We start from the raw sequence: 26,445 nt of genomic DNA, 5'->3' as shown, positions 1-26,445 counted from the left end.
CTTCAGAAGCAGACCATCTTGCAGGTATTAGAGGCCGTTCAGCTGCTATCTGGGTTTCCCTCTTGCACTTTTCATTTGGTCAGACCCTGTTGCTACCAGCTTCTCTTGGTCCTGTCTTGCTGGTCTCGGTCAGGTCGAAGTAGAATGGGTGAATCATTAATGTGTGTGGTTTAATTTCGAGTACACTGAGATTGCTTCCCCAACAGCGTGGGTGGTGGCTGCTGGCTTCTTAAAGCTTGGGAGGTCAAAGCCTGGTGGATTTACTTTATAATGAGCATTTATTGATTTAGTCTTTTAGAGAACATAAAGGAGAAGAGTTAGCCTGAACTCTTCTGCTAACTTTTGGCTTCCTACCAGATACACAGGGATAATCATTTAGGGAGGGCCTCCCAGGAGCCTCAGCCATTATCCCTGCAAGGAGCTTGTGAGGGAGGGACTTTAATATCCTTTCATAAGTGTGGCCTGGAGGCTGACAGAAGGGGAGTGGATTATCCCAGGTCACAGGGTTAGCTGGTGAGGCAAAGAGAGCAAGCAGATGGTTAACTCTAGTTGGGCTCCTCTTCTCATCAAACAACCTCCCAGAGCTCCGCTGTAGTTAAAGTTTCTCCAGTTCTGCCGTGGGTCATGTCAGCAGTTACTACTGCCTTGGTTCCAATATATGAGACACTGGCCAGTAAACAATACTTAATGACCCTTGAGTCCCATTGGGTATACCTACAGACTGCCACACCCTATGTCAGGACAACTAGAAAGGAAATCTGAAGCAGTGTCCTAACCCCTCTAAGGAGGAGAAAGAAGGCACAAAAACAGAGGGGAAACCCGAGGACTAAGAATTCTGATAGAACTATTATACAAGTGCCTGTGTAAACATACTGAACTCCTTTAACCATGCTGCTGCCTAGAACTTGGACAATGCTATGAATGGGAACGGAATAAAGTCCCCTGGGTGTGTATGCGTGTTGGAAGTACCTGTAACTCCAGTCCTCAGCTCAGGCATTTGTTTGTTGGGAGAATGAGGAACAGGCCCTCCAGTAAAGGACCTGAAAAGAGACCTAATACACCTGTTTTCATCAGTGGTCAAAATGGGTCTTTTCATTCTTCTCCTGTGAAGCTGGTGTCAGCCAGAAATTACCAATCTAAAATCAAAACCAGTTCAACCTCACCTTAACTAAAATGTAAGTTTCCTAGTAGGTATTACTGTCTCTCCTGACCCCCAAAATAAGGGTACCTCATACATTTTTGTTCTATATGTGAAGTCCTGTAACATTTGAGTCCTCGGCTCAAAATATTAAAGCAAACCCAGCATTAAGAATTTCAGATTTCTTTTGTAGTAAGAGTCGAACTGACTTTAGTTGGTATCTAAGTAGTTCCTTAAACAACTCTCCAATCTAAAATCCAGTACCTTGTAGTTTCACTTGGCTTTAAACCAGATGAGAGCCAGGGTATAAACATAAGAGAACACAGAGTCCCTCAAATCAATCTCACAGAATTGTCATGACAATATCATGATGTTGGGCTCTTCCCCTTTACTGATAAGAATAAATCTAAGAGTCTATTAATTCTCTTGACACAGGGTTATTGGACTTCTACCCCTGAAACAGATTAGAAGAAACAAATTAAAGGAAATAAAGTATCTGCCATAGGCAAGTACAAAACTATCAGGAGAAGTAATGACTAAAAACTAGGGAGTACATCAGTGTGAGGCTATTTCGTATGGGGTAAATAATCATATGCTATTAAAAACCTATAACAATTAGTCTGCATGGAACTACAATAAATAGCCATAATACTGTATGTCATCTAGTCTCATGAGTCACAACATAGGAGGACAGGTCATCAGGAATTTTCCGGTGGTCAGTATTCTCTATTATCAAATTGAGGATGTAAATGATACACAGTAGAAAAAGTTCTCAAAAGTGTTGTCAGTGAAATTAAAATTATACAGCACTAAAAGAGTAAATTATTAGCTATCCTTAAAATTGGGGAATCCAAATGTGTCCATTCCTGAAGGGTTACAGATTGCTTTAGAATTATAGACTTGCTGGGAGTTCCCTGGTGGTCTAGTGGTTAGGACTCTGGGCTTTCACTGTTGTGACCTGGGTTCAAACCCTGGTCGGGGAACTGAGATCCCGCAAGCTGCACAGCATGGCCAAAAAAAAAAGAATTATACACTTGCTGCAGTTATTACTGGAGATCTCAGAATATGTGGTCAACTACTGATGTTCCATCCACCAACAAGCCATGTGCAGCCTGAAACCACCTCCTACGTTGCCCATGGCAAGGCAAAACGGTTAGTATTTGCTCCACAGTCCCACACCAGACCTGTAAATAATCAGGAGTTGCCTCTTATGCAATAGTTGATAGGATAGGTAAGGACTGATGCTTTCTCACAGGCAACTACTTTCTTCAAATGGAAAACTACAAAATAACGGAATAGCAGTAAGTCATTTCCATGTCACCATGAACATATTTACACCATGGGAGAATCAGATTTGCTTGAACATGAGAAGAGCTTAATTGGGAGGTAATTCTGCATTAGTGAATCATAGAAAGCACCTCTAATCACAAGAAGCAGGGCATCTGTGTGACATCGCAGTTTTTCTTTTCAAACTGGTGAGTTGTTTTTCCAGAACACGGGGACGGAGAAAATCTAAAATGCCTCTTGCCAAATACTTTGCATCACTATCTTTGAAATTATGTCTCATTCTGTAATTTAAACCTTGAGGGAAGGGGTTCTCATTTTTCTTGTTCTCTCATCCTTATATCCCTGGAATACTCCAAAGCACATATACACATATTCATACATATGTAAATGCAGAATGTAAGAGAAATTGAATGTATATTTGATTCTCTTAAAATGGAATAATCAAAAGGTGATGAGCTTTGTGGCTTCCAAGAAATCTCTTAGATCACCAAGGTTTTTAAAAGCTTTTTTGTTTGAACTGGAAGGGATATTAAGTAACCGGTAAATGTTGCCAGAGCTGTTCCAGGTCTTTAATCAGAACCCATCAACCTCCACAGTTAGCAGAAGTGTCCTTGCTCAAAACCTGCCAAATGCCCCCCACCCCACCTTTAGCAGGAGTGAACACAAATCTTTAAGTTAAAGGGTCCAGAGATAAGAAAGCTACGAACAAAGAAAACAGATGAAACCAGCTGGGACTAAGATGGCATGAATCTGATGCCCAACAGATCCTAAGTCTCATTATACATTGATTTTACTATATTAACATATTATGTGACACACCTACCGGTGGCCAGGACCAGACATTAAGGACAAAAAAAGGATAAAAAGGGGGTGGCACCCCACTCCCTCGGACAAAGCCCTGCCCCTGCCTGGTAGACTAACGCATAAGCCTCCCCATAAATTAGCCTCACTCCTCCTCCCTTGTCTTCACTCTTTAAATCACTCTCGCCACGTGGGCGAGAGGTTGGTCTGCAAACGCGGTTTCCGCTTCTCCATTCTTTGGCCACTAAGTAAAGCCTGCACTGTGTCCATCTCTGCATGGGGTTCGTATTCACCTACTCGAACCCCAATGGAAAAAAGAACTCTCCCCCATCGAGGCACAAAGCAAGGTCCAAACGACTTAATTCGGTAACATAAACAAATTTCAATACGTAAACAATTTAGTGGGGGGGGGGGAACTGGACTCACTTATGTTAATTATCTACAAAACATAACAGATACTAATGTTAACTGGGCATTCCCTATCTGCTCTGGTGAATTATAAGTTTTTATGTGAAATTTCAGACACCTTTTTTCTCACCTCCGTCTCCTTGTTTGCAACAGATTCCGCACTCTGCTCTTCCTCATTAAAGATGCAGCCACCTGCTTGCAGTTATCCTCTGGAAAAGGACGAAGACACACCTGAGGAAGAGAGGCACCTGAAGGCGGAACTGGAACAACCTCAGTGCGGTCGGGAGAACAGCAACTCTGACGGCGTCCCCTGGAAGCTTCCAGCAACCGGGCCTCTGCTCTTCCTCATTAAAGATGCAGCCACCTGCTTGCAGTTATCCTCTGGAAAAGGACGAAGACACACCCGAGGAAGAGAGGCACCTGAAGGCGGAACTGGAACAACCTCAGTGCAGTCGGGAGAACGGCAACTCTGACGGCGTCCCCTGGAAGCTTCCAGCAACCGGGCCTCTGCTCTTCCTCATTAAAGATGCAGCCACCTGCTTGCAGTTATCCTCTGGAAAAGGACGAAGACACACCCGAGGAAGAGAGGCACCTGAAGGCGGAACTGGAACAACCTCAGTGTGGTCGGGAGAACAGCAACTCTGACGGCGTCCCCTGGAAGCTTCCAGCAACCGGGCCTCTTAGTGGCGTGGAGAAGACGGAGCCATCCTTCCCAGAGGTGCAGCGCCCAGACTGCGGGCCCTCTCCTCGACCCCCCCTGGAAAGCCTGTCCAAGAAGCACTGTCAGAACCAGGGGAAACTTCTCCACTTTGACCGGCAAGCCCCGGGCCGCGTCTCCACCTCGCCCACACTGAGGAGGTTAAGGTGCCGCAGCTGCGAGAGTGTGCGCGGGCTGCGCACCGCACTGCGCATGCGCCGCCTCAGCCGGCGGCCTTTAAAGGGCCCGCCTGGGGGCAGCTGCAGGGAGACTTCCGGCTCCTCGCATTGCTTTTCCAGCGGGCTATTTGGAAGCCCAGAGGAGTCTTCGCACTCCCTGTGGCCCCTGAGACTCCACTCAAGATTGCCTCCGGACCCCGAAAGGGCACTCAACGCAGCCGACTCGTTTGAGCTCCAAATGGCGCCCAGTGATGAGCTTGCCCTTCCCGTGCCTCAGCCCCTCAACGAGGGGTCGCTTCCTCAGGCCTCCCTTCCACGGAGTGGAGGCCAGCCAGCACCCAGCCGCGCCCTACAGCTCCCCAGGCCTCAGGTAACACAGTTCTAAGCCTCCTGCCTCTCATTTGGTGGATGCAAAGCATAGTAGGTCTCGAGGTTGCCATATTGCCCGGTCGCGGGGTGGGGTGCTGTGTTGGGAGACGGCTGGGGGGACGCACAGTGTTTAGGACAGTTGGATGTCAAGTAAAAGGGGTGCAGCAGTTTGAGGAAGGAGCGTGGAGGTCGAGCTCACTTTCTTCTTCAATATACTTGAAGGCACTTTAAGAAGGAACCCAGGCTAGAGATTGTCTGTCAGTCGTTAGATAGTAAAGGTGGCCCTCTTGCATATCCACGCTATGTGAAGACCACCTGGCGTGGCTGGTTTAAAAGGGCAGAAGGAGCAAACTACTTAAATTTCTAATGTTCTAACGTTCTCCCCCTGAAAAGAAAAATTCCAAAACATTTTAGCTAGGAAAGTTAATGACCTCTCCCTTCAAGATGTCTGCTTTGGAATTTTGGGTGGGTTTGAGCACGACTAAAACATGCATTTTTAAAATTTATTTCAGAGAGAAGAATTGCATCAGTCCAGGTATGTGTGTCTTTATTTTCTCTAGTGCTATGAAGTCTGTTGACTGTTTACTTTTACGTCTTTTACTTCTGTTCTGACATAGCAAACCTGATGGTGTATTAATCAGGGCAGTTTGTTTTACATCCCTCAAGTCACTCTTCATATTATGGGTGAGAGAGTCTTAATTTCAAGAGTCTCCTTTAAGCGCCCAGCCTTTTGCTGTGGCTTTTGGGGCAGGGTATAACAGCCACAGGTGAGCATGGTTTTCATTTTGAATTGTCAATGACTTGGTCCTGTGGCTTAATTAACATCCACCAGTAATAGGTTTTGTCAGGAAGAGAAAATGTAAAGGCCAGAAACATTCAACAACTTTTCAAAGAGGACAAGGATAAAAGGAACAAGATGTGCTGTTTAAATCTAGGATGACCTTTAAAATGCCTGTTATGTCAGACTGTGCTTTTATCTAGAATGCAGGTAGATTGTGTCACTTCAGAAACCAGCTCTGAACTTTCAGCTTGGTCCCCCAGCTGTGGCAGTGGATTTTCCATTTCTTTCAGGGATGAAGAGCTTCTGTGGCAGTAAGGGAAAGATTCAAGCCCAATTACATCCACTCAATTTGTAGGATTGGTGGGAAAGCCCTCAGTTCATTTGGAAAGTCATGGAGGAATCCTCAGGAAATTAGCTGTTGTTTTATTACTGGACCTCAAATCCTCAAGCAAGTTTGCTGTTCGTAGTAGGAAGGATGAGATCCATCTATGCAGTCTTTGTTTACTTTTAACCCTAGTTGACCTAAATGTCAGCTAAGGTAGAGGATATTTACAAAGCCATAGGCAAATACAAAGTATTGTGTTAGTATATCGGCTAGCTATTGCTACATAACAAACCACCCCAAACCTCAGTGGCTTAAAAGAACAACCAGGTATTGTTTCTTATAAATCTGTGTGTCCATTGAGGATCAGTTGATCTAGGCTGTGCTCAGCTAGGTAGTTCACTCCACATGTCCCTCATCCTTTTCATGGAACCAAATTTCTACACGGGGCATGTTCTTGTAGTGAGGGGAGAGGTTCAAGAGGATAAATGGAAACATGCAAGGCCTCTTGGACCCTGGGCTCTGTACCTTGTCTAATTCTACAGGCCAAAGCAAGTCACGTGGCTGAACTCAAGGGCAAAAAATTATGTGTCACCAGCAGTGGAAGAACATTTAAGTATTATATGGCAAAGTGTTTGGATGCAAGGGTTGGTGAAGAAAGGGTCCTTTAATGGAAATCTTCCACAGGTGTGAACCAGAATAAAGCTCTAAAATGACACCTAATTCAGATGTGTCAGAGAAAGTGAAAAAGAGAGTAGTGTCAGAAAAAGATGATGTTGTTTAGAGTCAGTCATGCAGAGTTTAATAGGGTGTTTAGGAATTTTGTTCTTTACCCTAAGAACAGTGTGAAACCACTGAATGGATTGATATGATCATATGGTTACAGGGTAGACATGAGAGTTAGATGAGAGTGGATTCCAGCAGAACAATTAGAATGTTCAGGTATGAGAGGTTGGTAGGTTAGGCTCTGATGAAGGCAGTGGAGTTAGAAGGAAGTATCTCGGTTCAGGAGATACCATCACCTAGACTTTGTGAATAGTAGACCATCGGGGGAGAGGGGAAGGAAGTTGTCAAGAAGGACTTCCGAGCTTATGGCTTCCACTGTTAGGTGGCAAATGGTTCCATTCTCTGATCTAGGTAACCTTGGAAGGGAGAAGGGGATATGGGTAAGTGTGGTGTAAGTTTGAACATGTTGAATTTGAGGACCTATGGAACATCTGAGTGGATATTTTGAGTGGATAGTTGACTAGAGAAAGCATCGTGGATGGAGATGTATATATATGAGAGTCTTTGATCAAGGAATGCTTCCTAGAGCAGGTAAAGTCTGTCCAGCTTTGTGTGTAAGATGGAGTTAGCAGATATAAAGGCTAACTGATGGGACACACCAAGCCATTTACAAAAGATGACATGCAGGTAATTTTTATTGACCTGCAGAATCTTTGTGAGGCAATAACAGAAATAGTCTTAAAAGATGCAAAGGGAAAACTTGGTCAGAGGGCTTGAGGCCTTAAAAAGTTCTGTGAGGTTCAGCATGTCACAATCACATACTACAAAATAGTGGAAGGTTACAGAAAATCACAACAGGGAATCAGAGGGGAAGTAATTTAGACATCTTGGTATCTGGTAATGACCCTGAATTATTCAGTATTGTTTTTTTCAGGATTTAATACAATACTTGGCATGTAGTAGGCAATGTTTATTGAATGAATAAATGAAAGGCTAAGTAACTATAAACAATATGTTTAATAAACATTCATGCATTACTGCTAAAAAGAAGTAATTTTGCATCAGCTGCAGACCACTCAATCTATACTTTTTTAATCAAAAGTTCACCAGAAGCATGAATTTTTGGTAAACAGCTAACCGTCTTTGGCACAAAGATCCTCTGTCTGCCTGTCTTTTGCTCCCTCCCTTTCTCTCTCTCCTTCCTGTCACTACAGTCTTTTCAGCAGTCATTTGTTCAAAGGGCTTCTTCCTGCAGGTGGCTATTTCCCAGGCCTTGTAGTCAGATAATGTAAGGTAAAGGGCTCTGCACGAGGCCCTGATGTCCATTGAGGAGCTGGGGGACTCACCTCAAAAACTTATTTAAACTTTATTTAAAACATACTTAAACTTATTTAACTTAGGCCTTTAATATGCCTATGAGATGGTATAAACCAGGGGCTAGCAGACTATATAGCCTATGGCCCAAATTCAGCCCACTACCTGATTTTGTAAATAAAGTTGTGTTGGAACACAGCCACATCTATTCATTTAAATACTGTCCGTGGCTGCTTTCGCACTGCAACCACAGAATTGAGTAGCCACTACAGAGACCATATGGCTCACAAAGCCTAAAATATTTACTCTGTGGCACTTTATAGAGAAGGTTTGCTGACCCTGGTATGTTCAGTTAAGAAATGCTTGCCTCTGTGGCTGTCAGTCAATCACAGCAACTTTTTTTTTTCCTTGTAGCCCTTTTGCAAAATTTTTTCTTTTAATATAGTGTTTTAACACATGGCCTGACAATTGGGCAGGCTTATATAAATGAGAAGGGCCCAATCTCCTCTCATTTCTGAAATCAGCTCAGTGTTGACTTTGATTCCAGGTTTTTCTTTGTGGACTTTTTTTCTTATTGTTGTTCCCTCTGCCTATATATAACATTCCAGTGAATTAACACTCATTCTAAACTTTTTTCTCCTATCACCAAACTATGCCTCCTGGAAAACAGTCTGTACAATTCATTCTTACTGAAGTGTGAAGGACTTCAGGCGTAAGGCATATCTACACTCATCTTTCCAAGTAGAGCAGTGTATTTATCCCTTTTGAGTTTCCTTACACCTCATAAATGCCTCCATCACAGTACCTAAAACACTGTATTGTATTTCTTTCACATCTGTCTCCTTTCAGAAACAAGATCTTCCTGAGGGCAGAGACCACTTATTTACCCTTCATCTCAGCAGCTATTACTCAGCTAGAGTCTGTCCCCAGAATACTTACTGAAGGAAAGGATGGGTGGAAGGATGACAGGCGGGCTACTTGGCTTACAGTTTACTTATCTGTCCCGGATGTATTTGAATTTTAACAGAGGACATGACTTGAATCCAAGCAGTGAAGCCATGTTAGTGGAATTTTAAACATCAGGAAGCGAGTGGGGGGATTTTGTGGGTAGGGACACCTTCCTGGCACCCCTTAAAATCGATAATCACAGAAAACTGCCTCACCTAACTTTTTAGTCAGCCCTGAAACTGAGAAAGGAAATGTACATACTATTACATCTATGAGAACAGACTAACCTTCCAGTGCTCAAAAGAAATAGGAAAGAAAACCTAAATATATCCAAAACATGAAAACAAAATGACAAGGAAGAGACCAGACAAAAACATTGAATGCCAGTAAAGCACTTCCCAAAGCCAGATTTATCTGGAGTTATCCTGGGGGGTTGGGGTGGGGGGTTGCAGTACAGCATGATGTTAAGAATTACTGGAATCAAACTCCCTGGGTTTGAATTCTATCTCTACTTCTCTGGCAGCGTGACCTTGGGCAAGGCTGTGAACAACTCAAAACCTCAAAGTTTTCATCTGTGAAGTGGAGATGCAAATACAGTTGACCCTTCAGCAGCACAGGGGTTAGGGATGCTGACCCTCTGTGCAGTCAAAAATTTGCATATAACTTTACGTCTGCCTTCCTTATCTAAAGGTTCAGTAACCAGTGGATTCAACCAACCACGGATGGTGTAGTACTGTAGTATTCATGAAAAAAAAATCTGCATATAAGTGGACCTCTTCAGTTCAAACCTGTGTTGTTCAAGGGTCAACAGTAGTACCCATCCAATAGGCTTTTGATATGATAAATAGTGTAACTTAAATGTTACCTTTTTTAAGAAACCATCATTCATTCATTCATTTAGCACTTCCTGTATGCAAGTCACTGACTTATTCTTTCTAAAATATTCTGACCCCAGAGTGAAATGATCGATCACAGGATGCTCATCTAATGTGTCTAAATGTTAGATTCAATACAATGTTAAATCCTCCCCAGACTTTTACCTAAAACCTGTTGTGCAGCTTGCACTGTCTGTAAACTCTTAAGTAACGCCATAGGGGAAGAAGGCCCTGTCTCAACTGTTGAGCTTAAAAGCTTATTAGAAAGTTACTAACTAATGATTAATAGATGGCATATTGGTTATTTTGTTTGCTTGCTTGCTTTATTTAAATCTCAGCCATCCACAGCATCATATTTTATTGTGTTGCTTTCTTTTTTCCTCCAATTGTATTGAGATATAATTGACATAGAACATTATATAAGTTTAAGGGGTACAGCATAATGATCTGAAATATGTATATATTGCAAAATGATCACCACAATAAGTTAACATCCATCACCACACATAGTTACAGTTTTTTCCCTTGTGATGAGATACATGAATACTGTTAATTAGTCGGAAGAGGAGCCTGCAGCCTCAGGGCATCAGGGAAGCCTTCTTGATCCGGGCATGGCTGGAGGCTAGAGTGGGAACCGGCAGCTTCCTTTCACATCAGGAACCATGTGTTATTCTTGCACTGGCATCAGCTCCCCCAGAATGTAAACTCCATGACAGCAGGAGTTGTGCCTGTTTTGTTCATTGCTGTATCCCTAGTGTCTAGAACACTACCCAGCACATAGTAGATGTTCAATGAAAGTTTAAGGAAGAAGAAAGGAAGTGCGTTTGTTGGTTAGTTAGGTTAGGTCAAGCCTCGTAGGGGAAATTGTATGATCCCTTTTTGGAAATTTTCTCCTCCAGCTATTTGTTTCTCTCTCTCTAGCTCTTTTCAACCTCCCCCATCTTCCTAATCTGTTTTGTGTTCATCTCTTGAGTGTACATTGGGTTGCTGGGGATTTGTACAAGTATGGTTTGATCCCACTGGGTAGTATTTTGACCCTTGTCCAGAAAAGGTAGTAGCCTCAAAAGACGGCAAGAGTTCTAGAAAGGTACCAGTATCAGCAGCTACCCTGGTGCTCTGAACACGTGTGTGTTTAATAACCATTACTGATTGAGCCCAAAATGTCACAGCATGGTGTTTTCTCCATGCAGTTGGAACTGCAAAGACTGTCTCTGTTTCTGTGTTCAAACTGTGTCAGGAAGGGTTCCATTTGTTCACTCCACATTCATGAAGTGTCCGCTCTGTGCCAGACCTTGGACAGTAAGCTAGAGGCTCCCCATTCATTCTCCCTTCTCCGTTGGATTTTCAGCAAATGGAACATTTTGGTAGAAAATGGGAAATTATAATCAAAGGAAAGTTCCTAACAATCTTGTGAGACTCCTAATGAAAAAATATTTCCCAGATTTAACCAAGAAAGCTACAGTTCCTTAAAGTGGCAGTCGAGTTGTCATTTCTCTGTTGATTATTTCTTAAAAGGGATTTTTTTTAAAAGATTGTTACTGATTCTTAATTGGCTCTTCCTATATAATAAACTCAGTTATAAGCAAGCATTCCCATTTGCACTATATCTCTACCATAGGGTAGAACACTATGGTTCCTAAAATAGAACACCTACTTTTTCTAGTCACACAGTTACTGGAAAACTGCCTGCTGGAAAAGGTATATTTACCACGAATTTCACTATCAGACAAGGAATGAGGCCTGATAAGCTTGCCTGATAAAAAAAACCTTTGGGTTATCTTACTATTGTCAGTCTACAACAGTGAAATTGAAAAAATATTAGAATAAAAAACTCAATTGTACTTTTTATTAAGGTAAAAAAAAAACCATTGGGCAACATTCACAGCAGAGGGGAAGGATTAGGCTGTGCCTTATCCAAACACTAGTACCTTCAGTAAGATTTTTACTCCATTAAGACACATATCACTATAGGGCAGTTGCAAACCTCCCTCCCCATATTCTCTAATATCTTTGTTATTTTCCTTTAAAATTTGCACCTGGGAGTTAGAGCCAGTAGTCCTTGGCTTAAGCCGCCTGTACAGAAGGAATCTTTTTTTTTTACTTGCAATTTTTTTTATTTTTTAATTTTATTGGAGTATGGTTGAGTTACAATATTTTGTTAGTTTCAGGTGTACAGCAAAGTGATTCATATACATATACATATATTCATCCTTTTTCAGATTCTCTTCTCATATAGGTTATCACAGAATATAGAGTAGAGTTCCCTGTGCTATACAATAGGTTATTTATCTTATACATAGTGTGGTGGGTGTATGTAAAACCCAAGGAATCTGTTTTTTAAAAAAATGCAAGTGATATATTTGTCATATTTCTGAAGGAGGAGCTTTAATTATTCATCTTCATACATTTCTGCCAAGATAAAGGTCATCACATAATTACTGCCCCACCCACTGGCAGGGAAGAAAAGAGCAAACCTAAACCCTTGATTCATAGATCATGAGGGATGGAAAGGGTCTCACTCAAAGTTGTTTTCCACATAAGGAAACTGAGGCCCTGGGAAGCGACATGCCACGGTCACACGTAATGAAGGTCAGAGTTGGGAATCACAATCCTAAGTCAGGTGCCCTTGCCATTCAATTGCATTGCCCCCTTCACTCACCTCCTGTGGCTGTCGTAATAAATTACCACTAACTGGTGGCTTAAAAACAACAGAAATTTATGCTCTGAGAATTCTGGGAGCCACAAGTCCAAAATCAAGGTGTCAGCAGAGCCACCCTCCCTCTCAAAGCTGTAGGGGAGGACCTTTTCTTGCTTCTTCATGCAGGCGTTCCTGGGCTATGGCTGAATTACTTTAATCTCTGCCTCTGTCTTCACATGGCCTTCTCTCCTTTTTGTGTCTCTTCTCTAAGTATCTCTTATAAGTACGCAGGTCATGGGATTTAGAGCCCACTCAGATAATCCAAAATAACCTCATCTCGAGATCTTTTATTTAATTACATCTGCAAAGACTCCTTTTACGAATAAGATCACATTCACAGGCTCCAGGAGTGAAGAGATGGACATATATTGGGGAGGGCGGGGGCAGGGATTTCCGTTCAACCCACAACACACCCTCTTTTATCTAAAGTAATAACTACCATTATATCAATTTTTAAAAACGCTTAGTGCTTTGAAATGGTTTGTAGTATCTTTTTCTCTCCTTCCATTTACAAGTCTTTTTGGAGTCAGACTTGGGTATTTGAATTGAATTCTTGCTCTGCTGTTCACTAACAATGAGACCTTAAGTGAGTTCCTGTCCTTCTGAGCTTCAGTTTCCTCAGCTCTATAATGAGAACAGTAATTTCCACTTCATAGAGTACTTGTGAAAATCAATATGATAATGCATGTAAAGCTCTTACCAGAATGTCTAGTAAAAGCCCATGCTCAGGAAGTGCCAGCTGATTTTAAGTTAGAATAATATTCACCGTGACCAATCTGTTCTTTACAAAGTGTATGTATTTGAGATCTACTGGGGGACACATTTCCCCCACCAGAAACTTTTCTGGCACCAACACGTGAGCACAAGCTCATTCCTGAGTGTGACGCGTGAGTGTATGGCCTGCTCAGCTGAGGTGGGGGGAGCATTCTCTGGATTCTCTAAATTGTTGCCATCCCAGCCCACACCGTGGACCTTCGGATCTTCAGCAGAAGACAGAAAAAGGAGAAATCCTGGTACCAGAAAGGAGACAAGATTATTCCAGCAACCATGGGACTAATCCCTTCAGATCTGACCGGCCTGGGGCAGCGCAGCTTAGGGTTAGTGAAAGTGTGGTTACGTTTGGGTTTGTGGGGAGTGGGGTGGCTGGCAAGCCCGAGAGGGCTGCGAAGTCTGGGTCAGGCACCCAGTTAGTTATACAACCTCCTGGGTCCAGAATTTTGTCCTGAAACAAAGAATCAGAACAGCCAAGCATTGAACCAAAAACAATAACAAAAAAAGTGTTTCCCATGGATATTTGTTTAGTGTACTTTTTCAAACAAAGGGTAGCAAGAAGCTATACTGTAGTTACACAGTGACAGTGGCCTGCCAGCCACACCCCAAACATTTTGCAGTTATTATCAGCTCATTCCTTAGTGTAATCTCCCTCTGAGGAAATTAGGTACCAAAAAATTCTCTTCCCCACCCTCTTCACACAGAATGCCATGACCCCATGCACATACCATTTTGTTTGGGGGAGGGAGATAAAAAGTCTGAATTTATTACAGTGATTGCTTCCAGTGGATAATCAATCCAGAACTGGATACAGTGACCCTGTGTGCATGCCATGTCTTATGAGAAGCAGTCCTTTTAGAATAGCAAAAATAAAATACCAATTTGGAACCACCAACACCTCTCCCCTCAGAGACCTAAATGCAAAGTCATTCTGAATTCACTGCAACTGTTTGCATTAATATCACTCATCCAATGATGAGCAGCCCTGGGTGACACAGGCATGGGATCCTGTGCAGAGTGCCCAGAAATCTAGTTGGCTGCCAGGCATGGGTGATGCACGGGCATGTTTTCTGTACCAATTCATGTCTCTTCACGTTAGTATGTGCAGATGTTCTTTCTTGTTGTTTTCCTAAGTCTCTGGTTATAACTGTAATTCTTGATATGTAATTCTTGATAATTCTTGACATAAGAATGTCATCAGAGCTTCTGTTACGCCCTCCCAGGGGCATGCCCCCCTTTCCAGAAATAGCATCACTGGGTTTTGAACACCAAGGCAACAAAGCCAAGGTCATGGCTCAAGCACTATGCAAGCTAGTTGTCTTCCCTATGCTCCATATGTGCACATGGAACTCCAAAACCTGCCCTATGTGCTCCCAAATGGATGCCTTATGTCAGAAGGTAGCCCAGACAAGGAAGAAATGGATAGGGGTAACTTAATCACCTTTAAGGTCTGTGGGGGAGACTCAGATTGCACTTTGTGTATTGTATATGCATATAATTATACAATTATGATCCAGAATGGAAAAGCAAATTCATTTGAGGACTATCTGGATATCATCCTGTAGGTCAACATAGTTATTCATTCAACAAGCTTATTTGATTACCTATTCTATGTCAGGTTCTATACTTGGTGCTTAGACTCTATGATATATAAGACACAGCATGAGCCTTCAATGAAATCATTATAAAGAGGCAGGGTGGAAGTAGGGAGGGAGAGAATTGGCTCTCTCTGAGCAGATCAGAAAAGACTTCTGGAGGGAGAGCATCTAAGTGGGAATTTAGAGATGAATATGAGTGTGTCAGGCTCAGTGGAGATAGGCAAGCAGATGGAAACTACCTGAGCCAAGGCATGGAGGCATGAAGTGCAGGGTGAGTTTAAAGAACAGTGAGTAGCTAGCTATTAGTGGAGTACACATTCTGCAGGAGATCACGTCAGGAAAGAGCAATGGATGACTCAGTGTGTACAGGTTTGGTTATTATTCATTTACTGAACAAATATTTATTGAGCCCTTACTAAACACAGGGATTTAGACTAGGAGGTAGGAACTTAGGATAAAAGGAGAGGAGATAAGACATGAATCTGCAAAACTACCTTATAAAGTAAGGTACTTTCCTCGAGGGAGGACAACATCAGAAGAGTCTTTTATTCATTCGTGTTCATCAGTAACAATGGATTGAGTACTAAATGGGCACTTACCAACACAAATTATAAGACATGCTTCTTGCAAGGAAGGAGGTAGCAGTCTAGTGGAATAAACAGACAAATAGAACATATTATACTATATTCAACCAACATAATCACATTTATTGACAGCTTACTAAATTCCAGACGTCGATCTAAGCGCTTTATGTTGATCAGTTGATCCTCACACAGTAAGTAGATATGATTATTGTCTACATTTCACAGATGGCAGTCAGGGCCAGAGAGGTTACTTGCTCAATCAAGATCACACAGCTAAGATTAAAATCCAGGCAATTTGAGTCCACATTCTTAACCACTGCTCCAGAGAACTGTAGAAGCATGGCAGAGAAACATATAAACCAGCCTAGAGGAGGCCGGGGAAGACTAATTCTTCCGCTCCACCATTAGTTAGGTTCTCTCTGAGGTCCCCAGGGAATATAAAGATAGCTTATAGACTCATGCCAAATTCATAATAGTTATCAGATTGTGTACCATCTAGAGTTGAAGCTCAAAAGAGTAAACTTTTTTCCCAAAGTTTACCTAGCTTACATTTCTCATTCAAATTACTGTACTTTTCCCAATCCCCTCCATCCCCATAAACACCAAATCTCGTTGTATGCTTCCAGGGTCTTTATCAAGAGAAGTATAAAGTTTACAGGGAAGCTTCTAATATTGCTTTTCAGGAGACTTCTTGGGGCTCCCAAGAAGAAGTTTATGTTATCTAATACCTTTTGCATAGCACTGTGAAAATTCCTGGCTGGATTTGTATACTGTTAATTCATTTTGTATCAGTTCCAATGTCCTGTTTGCAAAATGAAGAAACTAGAATTGTATTTCTCATTCAAATTACTGTAACTTTTCCAACTTCCACCTAATTCAGCCCCCTCTAACCTCATAACCACCATGGACATCAGGTTGGCAAATAACAAGAAAGGGAGAGTTGTGAGAAGTTGTAACTTTAATGATTTTGTTACAAACCTCATCATAAATAGATGGTGAAAAAGTCAAATAAGAGTGCAGAATGCTGAAAGATGACATTCTTGGAGAAGGAAGTCCAGGATGAGGAGATCTGTGTCAGTTAAGACAGCATTTGTCTGCATGTAACAACCAAACTAGAACAACCTAAGCAAATAATGTTTCTCTTATAACATAACCAGAGCCCAGGCCAGGACAGATGTCGGCATCCTGCCAGGCTCCTTCTGTTTTCCTGTTCTGCTGTTATCTTTGCAAGATCACAGGTATACTTTCAGGTATCAAGCCACATTCATGACAACAAGAAGGACAAAGGGCAAAAGGTGAAAGGAAGAAGCTAGCCACCTCTGTCCCCTTTGAAAATTTTTTCCCAGAAGCCACACCCTGCAACTTCCATTTAAATCTTGTTGGCCAGATTGCTGCAGGGGAGTCGGGGCTTGTCAGTGCATTAACTCTGGCACATGCCACCCCCAGCAAACAGGGTTTTGATAATAATAAAAGTAGAGAGCATGCATGCTGGCTGGGCAGCTAGCAGTGCCTGCAACATTACTCTAAAATTCTCCAATTAAAAAAAAAAAGGCAAGTCAAAACAGATTTTAAAATGCCAGGAAATGCAGCTAATTGAATAAATCTGAGCCTGATTGTATCTAAGTAATTCCTGTAAAGTTACTTAGGTAATCCATGGCCCTAAATCTCATGGGATGAATAGGAGTTAGACAGGTTCAGAGAGGGCAGAGCATTCCCAGCTAAGTCACTGACGTGTGAAACATTTTGCGTGGGAAATTACAATCCATTCCCCGTTTCCAGAGAATAAATTGCAAAGTAAAGAATATTAGGAAGGTAACTGGGCCAGATTATGGAAGGCTTCTGTGGATGCTTTAAAAATGTGTTTATCGGAAGCCAGGAGGGGCTAAGTCAGACTTACAAAATTCCTTTGTATGTAAAGCAACCTATATGCTAAGCTATTTGTTGATGAAAAGAGAATTTAGAGGTTACATTGGTCAGTAAATAGAAGGAATTGCATCTCTTATTCTCAGAATAGACTAAAGGAATATCTGAACAGCTATTATGGGGAAGCTCTGAAAATCCTTACAATTCGATGCAATCATTCCTTACCCATTTTGTTCCTTAGTGATCACAGAGCAAATGCCCAGTGGCTTTGGAGCTACTCCCCACTGTGTCTGATGTCAAGCATTTATTTTCTGAACATCCAACAGACAGGAAGTTTCATGAAATAGGGTGGAAGAAAGGAGAAGGTAGATAGGCCTGTTTGCTAAGCTTTTCCAACAACAGTCCTCATTTTTCTCTAGGAAAAACAAAAGGGCTGCCTTTAAACAACCGGCCTCCAATATCTAGGGGTGTCGTGGCCATGGCCATGCCCATGCATCCTGTTCCCTCTGAGGCCATGTTCATAATTTGCAAAGACTCTTGTGTTTAAGGGCTTTCTCCTAGTGTCCTCCTGAGTCAGGACATATCCAGTATATTTATGTTGACACTTCCAGGTGAGCTTTTCTGCTTTGGATTAGTCAAAATCATAAGCAGTCAGTAAGGCTCAAAAAGGTGTCAAACATGGGGCGGTGTGTGGGTCATCACAGCCCTCCATGCCTGGAGCCTGGAGTGGCCTCCTGCAAAAGCAGGCATTAATCAGGCTGCCAGCAGTCACTTCCGAGTGCCCACGCATGGGCATGTAAGCTGTAAGCTCTCTCCTTCCATCTCTTAAACACAGATTCTACGAGCACAGGAGGAGTTCTGTGGTGCTCAACTCATCTGGACTTGAGGTGTTCCCCAGGGACCTTCTGGTGTCAGATGGAGCTGCCAATTACGTGTGCCACCCGCTTCTGCTGCTGAATTCAGGTCCTGTCCATTCACCATACTTATATTACATACCGGCTATGGGATGGGTGTTATAATAAGCAAAGGGTATTTTCAGAATATTTAATGACTAATAGAACATGGGCACTGACACATTAGAACAGATGTCTCACCAATTAGGACGAGCATCAGCCATGAGTTACTGGAACCAGCTGAATACCGCTCTTGGTATTGGGCATTCCACTTACAGAGATGGATAAGGTATAGACCTTGCCTCAAAAGGTCCTCTTGTCAAATGATATACCCCGCATCTAGGACCTGGAACAGGTACACCAGTGACGGTCACCATCCTGGAGCAGAATGCCCTCTCTGGGCTGGTGGGCAGCGTCGCTGTCATTGCTGTAATGCCACCCCCCACCCTGTTCTGGCCTTCAACCTCACACTGGTATCTTCTAACCACGGTGGTACCGTGGGGAGGCAGCGGGCCCAGTGACAGCAGATTACTGTTAGAGCAGATTAGAGAGAGGCAGCCTTAGGGATAAATCTGCATTTTGAACTCAGTTGTGAAAGAAAAGAACAATTGTGGTGTTCAGGACACATTCCCATGATTCTGATGGTAGCCTTTGAGAGCCAAAAGGAGACTTCAAGATCATCATCCATCCTGGTAGTTTTTAAACTGGTTTTGTTCTTAGCAGAGTTCTTTTTACAAAAGAATCCTTACTTGGAAATCCAGTCTATAAAACAGATCCAGGTGGAGTTGTAGTGCTTGAAAATGGGGCAGGTCCCAAAGACTTACCTCCAAGGCATCCCTAGAAGCCCAGGATAGCCTGTGACAACACACATGGAAAATCACCAAGCTCTTTCCTCATTCACATATGTGCCAAGTGAGACACAGGAAGGAGAAGTGGCCTAGCCATGGTGCCAGCTGGTTTGTGTCAGAGGAATGGGATCGAGACTCCTGACTTCTAACCCTGTATACGCTCCACCAGTCTGCATCAACCACCCATTACACAGGCAGCTGTGAATAAAGCATAACTAACATGTATAGCTCTTCACTCTTTATAGAGCCCTTTCACATCTACTGTCCTATATGACACAACAATCCAAATGCCCAAATGAATGAACCAAGCGGGAATTAAGTGATCTACTCAAGGAAGGCCCCTAGAAATTAGAGCTAGTTCTAAGCACAGCTAACCTTAAGAGGTTAGTACGTGTTCTGTGATGCTTTGCAAATGCTCTAAACTGGTTAAAAACTAAAGCAGTACTTCTCAAATACTGGTCCCAGACTAACAGCTTCAGCATTGCCTGGGAAATTCTGGGGTCCCATGCCATACCTTCTGAATTAGAAACTCTGGGGGTGGGGCCCAGCAGTATGTTTTTTAATAAGCCCCCCCAGGTGATTCTGATACCAGCTAAAGTTTGAGAACCAGCATGCTAAGGAACAAGGTCATAATTGCTGCATGCTGTTCTTTGTTAAGTTCTCTGCTAGGCATGTGTGCCTGGCATCACAGTAGATACCGCGTAATAAAAGATATGCAGCATTCTTCACCATATCCCTCCAAGCCCTCTTCTCCAGGAGGTTAGAATAGAGTTCTCATGTCCCCATCATGGTCTGATGCAGTGCTTCTCAAGCTCTGATGTGCATATGAGTCACCTAGAGATATTGTTGAAATACAGATTCTGATTCAGCAAAACTTAATATTTAATAAAGGTAATGAAAGATTAGGGATTCAATAGAGAGACAATTTAAATTTTCTTCTGAATACTTGTGAAGATTTCCCAAGGCCCTAAAATTACCCCTGAAGTTAGAAAAGCAGAGGAGAGAAATTTGCTAAGACAAGAGATCCCAATTATTGCAGTTCAAATTGTACATAATAATTTACCACCAGGCATTTGAAGCCTAAGAGAGGTGAAGCAGATTTGTCTCTGAGGGAGGTTCCACCTAATCTCCCCTTTACAAAGGTCAAAAAGGTGGTCAGAATGAGCAGGATAATCGGTTGGATTCCAGGGTTCCAATGAAAAAAGTCCCTCAAGCACACTGATTTTTAGTAAATGCTGCTCAGGTAATTGCTTGCATCTGATGGAAGTATTATGCAGTCTCCTGATAAACTGGTAGAAACAGAGATGAACCTTTAAAACATCCATTTTGTGTACTGAGTTATCGGAACATCTCACCAAAACCTAAGAGATGATTCCCACGTTTTTCTGGGTAACGTTAGAGATTGATGCAAATGACATAAAAATCAAGAATCCACAATCTAATCTCTTTACTTCCTGATCATCAAAAGAATGTGTTACTGAAAAATGACTTCCTTTTCAATTTAAAGCAACTCCTAAGGAATATGTGGATGGTGGCCAATAGAGATAATAAGCCCCCAACCTAAAGATTGGTGACATGGGTTGATGTGCCCCTATTTCAGGAATCTACACTCAAACACACCTGGGGGTTATCAGGCCGATGCAGTCTCTGAGTCTCAAGTTTGGTCAGGCTATTGAAGTTGCATATGCTGGGGTGGTTTCCAGTATAAAAATAAAGTCCTTTCAGCCCTAAAGTCCTGTGACTCTGTCTTAAAAGAATACTCAACATTTTATTGCATTTTATAGATTTCTCCTTGAATGATGGGGGGGGGGAAAGGAGGCTGAAACAGGACAATATCACCATAAGGTAGCAATAGTACACCAGCCTTTCAGTTGGAACATCGCTTCGTTTACTCATCTGCATAAATATAAATATTCATCCTGTGCATTCTCAAGAGAAGGAGAATTAAAGCAGGACAAATTCTGTTCGGCTCATTTGAAAAGCAGGTTTTGTAAAGCACTCCATTGATCTGTCAGTAGTTACTCAAAGTACTAATATATCTTCTTTAATTTCACCCACCAGAATCCAAAAAGCCAAGATGGCCTTTCTCCAAGAGAGGAGTGGTGAGTGTTGTGCATTGTCATTTTTGCTTTAATTAAGCCTCCAGTACCTAGGAAAGTAAGAAATGGCTAAAGAGCCTCTTCATCCTACTTTATCTTTTCATGACAGCAGATGGCACATGAAGTTTAAATTGTATCATCACATTCATAGTAGTGGATACAGAACTTGCCAAATGATGCCGCTTTTTGCAGTGATACAGTGCTAATTGCCAGTGGTTAATGAGCTCTGCAAGAAAACAAAGCAATCCTAATATTGCAGTGCCTTACAGCTCCAGATTTATAACTTGACACAGTGTGGGAAACAGCTCACTCGATGAAGAAAACTTGCACAAGCGTATGCCCCAGTTTGCAGTCTGTGCCCAGTATACTGGGAACATTGAAAAATTAATGAGATATTACAGAAACAGATTCCACAAATACACTTCTATTTCTGGGAAAGCCAGTTGGGTTAGACCTAGCGGGTTTTCTTTAAATTCATTCTTGCACCCTCAATTATTGAAGACTTATAAATTGAAATCAGTAGTGCCTGATTCTTTCCTGCCTAGGTCAGGAGTTAGCCACAGTGAAGCCTTTCTTGCAAGCATGCTGGGGGCAGAGGGAAGGAGTGTTCCTCGCTTCTGGAGTGAGGAGGAAGGAGAAGGACTGACTGTGTTCTCCCCACAGTACCTACACACCACAGCCAGCAGCACCAGGAGGGCCTTATGAGTAGTTACTGCACTTCTTTCTGTTAAAAATCTGCCCACATGGCCTCTGCAGTTGGCCACCAATTATCGACATCTACCTTGGAGGTTCTGTGGATGCACACACATTGATACTTAACTACTGTAGCTAAATTAAAAGTCCTCTGAGGTTTCAATCCCAGCTGCTCCACGTACTGCCCTGTGACCTTGGCCAAGTGAATCCATGTCTCTCTCAGCTTCAAGTCCTTCCTGTAAAAAGTAGGTGGTAATAGTGGCAGCCTCTTAGGATGGTTGTGACAAGTGAGTCAAATAATGTGAGTGAAGCTCACCCCGGAGCTGGGCGCCTGAGACAGTCATTACTGGCCATATTATTGTTAGTGTTGTTCATAACCAGGGCTTGGAAAACTGTGTGTTCCCATAATCAAGTATAGGAGTGACTTTCACATTATTTTTTCAAGGGTTAAAAAGTTGTGTGAGTGTCTTACTCCCCTTGGGCTGCTGTAAAATACCACAGACTGGGTGGCTGAAACAACCAGTATTAGTTCTCACATATCTGAAGGCTGGGAAGTCCAGGATCGGGGTGCCAGCATGGTCGGGTTTTGGTGAGAGCTCTTTTCCTGGCTTACCGATGGCCATCTTCTCTCTGCGTCCTCACGTGGTGTAGAGAGAGCTCTGGTGTCTCTTCCTCATCTTATAAGGGTACTAATCTCATTGTGAGGGCCCCACCCTCATGACCTCATCTACGTGTAATTACTTTCCAGTGGTTTCACCTCCAAATACCATTGTGGGGTTAGGGCTTTAACATATGGATTTTTTTGGGGGGAAAGAAACATTCAGTCCATAGGGACACAGTCTAAACATTACAAGTTTCAAATCATAAACTGTTAGTAAAACTATGATACCATTGTCACCAAGGCTGTTGCTTACCAATCTTTCTCATTTTGCCCCTCTTTAGGGACATGATTTGACTGTTTTCCTGGCAGGCCTGAGACAGGGCCTGTGGTGCAACCTCTCCTGGGATCCTTCCTTCCTTCCACCCTCCCTTCCTTCCTTCCTTATTTGATATCTTTATTGGAGTATAATTGCTTTACAATGTTGTGTTACTTTCTGCTGTACAACAGAGTAAATCAGCTATACATATATCCCCATATCCCCTCCTTCTTGTGTCTCCCTCCCACCCTCCCTATCCCACCCCTCTAGGTGGTCACAAAGCACCGAGCTGATCTCCCTGTGCTATGCAGCTGCTTCCCACTAGCTATCTATTATACATTTGGTAGTATATATATGTCAGTGCTACTCTCTCACTTCATCCCATCTTCCCCCTCCCCGCTGCGTCCTCAAGTCTGTTCTCCATGTCTGCGTCTTTATTCCTGCCCTGCCACTAGGTTCATCAGTACCGTTTTTTTAGCTTCCATATATGTGCGTTAGCATCTGGTATTTGTTTTTCTCTTTCTGCCTTACTTCACTCCGTATGACAGACTCTAGGTCCATCCACCTCATTACAAATAACTCAGTTTCATTCCTTTTTATGGCTGAGTAATATTCCATTGTATATATGTGCCACATTCATCTGTTGATGGACACTTAGGTTGCATCCATGTCATGGCTATTGTAAATAGAGCTGCAATGAACATTTTGGTACATGACTGTTTTTGAATTATGTTTTTCTCAGAGTATATGCCCAGTAGTGGGATTGCTGGGTCGTATGGTAGTTCTGTTTTTAGTTTTTTAAGGAACCTCCATACTGTTCTCCATAGTGGCTGTATCAATTTACATTCCCACCAACAGTGCAGGAGGGTTCCCTTTTCTCCACACCCTTTCCAGCATTTATTGTTTGTAGATTTTTGATGATGGCCATTCAGACTGGTGTGAGGTGATATCTCATTGTAGTTTTGATTTGCATTTCTCTAATGATTAATGATGTTGAGCATCTTTACACATCTTTCATGTGTTTGTTGGTAATCTGTATATCTTCTTTGGAGGAATGTCTGTTTAGGTGTTCTGCCCATTTTTGTATTGGGTTGTTTGGTTTTTTTGATATTGAGCTGCATGAGCTGCTTGTATATTTTTCCTTCCTCATTTAAATGAAAGCAGAGTCAGTTGTCAATCGGGTCTAGGGTCTCAGGAGAAGGGGCATCTCCCACCAGCTTGCCAATTCAAGGTCAACCACTACAGAATCCATATATTCTCATACAGTCAGCCCTCTGTGTCTGTACATTCTGCATCCTTGAATTCAACCAACTACAAATGAAAAATATTTGAAAAAAAATTCCAGAAATTTCCAAAAAGCAAAACTTGAATTTGCCATCCACCAGCAACAATTTACACAGAATTTACATTGCATTATGTATTACAAGTAATCTAGAGATGATTTAAACTGTATGGGAGGATGTGTGTGGATTATATGTAAATCCATTTTATAAACTGGACTTTAGCATCTGAGGATTTTGGTATCCGAAGAGGTCCTGGAACCAATCCCACTAGGATACTGAGGGATGACTGTATATCCATTTTACTCCAGTTCCGTGTCACCAGTGCCTACTACAAATTTCCATTCCACACGTCTCTTAGTTATTAAATTTGAGGCCCCAGAGTTAACCTTGGCTTCTTTTCTTTATCCTCCCTATCCTCTCAGATACCCTTCACATCTTCTCATTGCGTCTCCTAGCCAATGCCACCGTAGTGGAAGCAGCACAGGTTCCAACAAAGGGTCTGTAACTCTAATGAGTTAATGTTTCCTCCAAGAGGACTGTCCCCTCCCTTCTCACTAGCATATCCACCAAGCACTTTGGCCAGGAGGTCATTCAGACCCTTGGAAAGCCACGGTGATTGTCCTTCAAGACAGAGGGCTGGCACCCCCTTTCCCACAGCTCCAGTGCCTCTTCCATTGCCTCAGCTTCTTTCTTTCCCAACTGGCTGCTGATTTTTAATTTCCACAACATGCAGTCACTGTGGTTTCAGACATCAACAAAAGGCATACGTCCCAACTGCTGTGTAGGTCCCCAACCAGCTCCAGGATTCCTTTGCTACTGTGAAGCCTGTTAGTTTCTAGTAAGTTTCTTCTTTCAGTGCCATAGCCCTAGCAGAGAAGTCAGCCATAGCCCTTTAGCACTTTCTGAACCGATTGCGGGGTCTCCTTTCAGACACACAGGGAGCTGTCTCCCCACAACGGATAAGCTGTGCCTTCTCTGGCTCCTTAACCTAAAGTCAGAAAATGTCCACCAAACTGCTTAGATCCACACCAGCGTCATGTGCCCTGAGGCAGTAGAACAAGTTGAAAAATGATTTGTGCTAAATATTCATTTGAAATGCAGCCAAGTTGACTTTAGAAAGCCTCACACTTCGTTATTTGATAGCTTCTTCCTGGTTTAGTTGGTAAAATGAGCTCTTTAAGCAGATAATTCATGACATTGCACCAGGATACTGAATGAGTCAGAAAAAATTGAAAGGTCACGATAAAGTTTAGAAGCAAGTTACAAAAGGATGTATAAATATGACACCATTAAAAATTAATTGTAAATACAATCAGAAAAAGGTTTTCAGTAGTTACCCCGAGGGGAGGAAGGGGCGGTGGAGATTACAGCTAACTTTGTGTAACTTTTTTTCTTTGTGGTTTTGTTTCTCAGATTTTCTCTAATAACCATATATTACCTTTGTAACACAATTTTTTTTTTTTTCTTGCGGTAGGCGGGCCTCTCACTGCTGTGGCCTCTCCCGTTGCGGAGCACAGGCTCCGGACGCGCAGGCTCAGCAGCCATGGCTCACGGGCCCAGCCACTCCACGGCATGCAGGATCCTCCCGGACAGGGGCATGAACCCGCGTCCCCTGCATCGGCAGGCGGACTCTCAACCACTGTGCCACCAGGGAAGCCCTGTAATCCAATTTTTTAACTAATATTATTTAAAATAAAAATTATAACAAAAATGAATCAGAGGTTCCATCCTAAGGAAACTAGAGTTTCTAGCATATCCTGGTATTCTCCAGCTGTGAATTATCGTGTTAAGAAGTTGCTTTAACGCTCTGGGCTTTATTTAGTCATCTACTAAGTGAGGGGTTGAACTAAGACATCCAAGGTCCCTTCTCATGGTAAACTTCTATGATCCAACATTTGGAAAAGTTAGAATATGAGGACTCCAAGACCACAAGGTATGTGCTAGACTGAAATCCGTCTATTTGCTATAGGAGTGTTCTGAGCTCTGTCTTTTTTTCTTTTTCCTATTAGTAAAATGAGAGATTTGCATCAGACATCCTCACCAGCCTCTCTCCTCCATGTCTGACATTCTGAGGTCCTGTGGGTCAGACTGTGGCTCAGAAATGGTGTCTCACCTGTTAGTGACTCAGACAAAATGTGCAGTCTGTTCTCATGCATGTTGGACAATGAACCAAAGATACCGAGGCTGCCAAAGGTGTGTTGTTAAAAGATTGAAAATCCTGTTTCTAACAATCTTTAAGGAGGGCAAAGACAAACACAAGCACATATCTGCCTCTCCTCTTTGAAGATTACAGACTTCAGGGACTATGGGTTCCACAGACTGAAGGTATCTCATGCATTGTTTTCTGTGTGGC

At 42.5% G+C, this 26,445-nt stretch overlaps 1 protein-coding gene across 1 annotated transcript in view; it reads left to right on the top strand.

The window, feature by feature from the left end:
• Positions 1-4,160: 4,160 nt before the first annotated feature.
• Positions 4,161-26,445, top strand: part of PLEKHG7 (pleckstrin homology and RhoGEF domain containing G7) — a 115,359-nt gene continuing 93,074 nt past the window's right edge. The window contains 6 exon segments of the mRNA XM_060167030.1: positions 4,161-4,880; positions 5,392-5,414; positions 18,195-18,322; positions 21,162-21,202; positions 26,335-26,356; positions 26,359-26,417. Coding sequence (XP_060023013.1) covers positions 4,161-4,880; positions 5,392-5,414; positions 18,195-18,322; positions 21,162-21,202; positions 26,335-26,356; positions 26,359-26,417 — 993 coding nt within the window.

Source organism: Lagenorhynchus albirostris, chromosome 11 (assembly GCF_949774975.1).
Source record: "Lagenorhynchus albirostris chromosome 11, mLagAlb1.1, whole genome shotgun sequence".
NCBI classification, from domain to species: domain Eukaryota; kingdom Metazoa; phylum Chordata; class Mammalia; order Artiodactyla; family Delphinidae; genus Lagenorhynchus; species Lagenorhynchus albirostris.
This window is presented reverse-complemented; position numbering and strand designations above follow the sequence as displayed.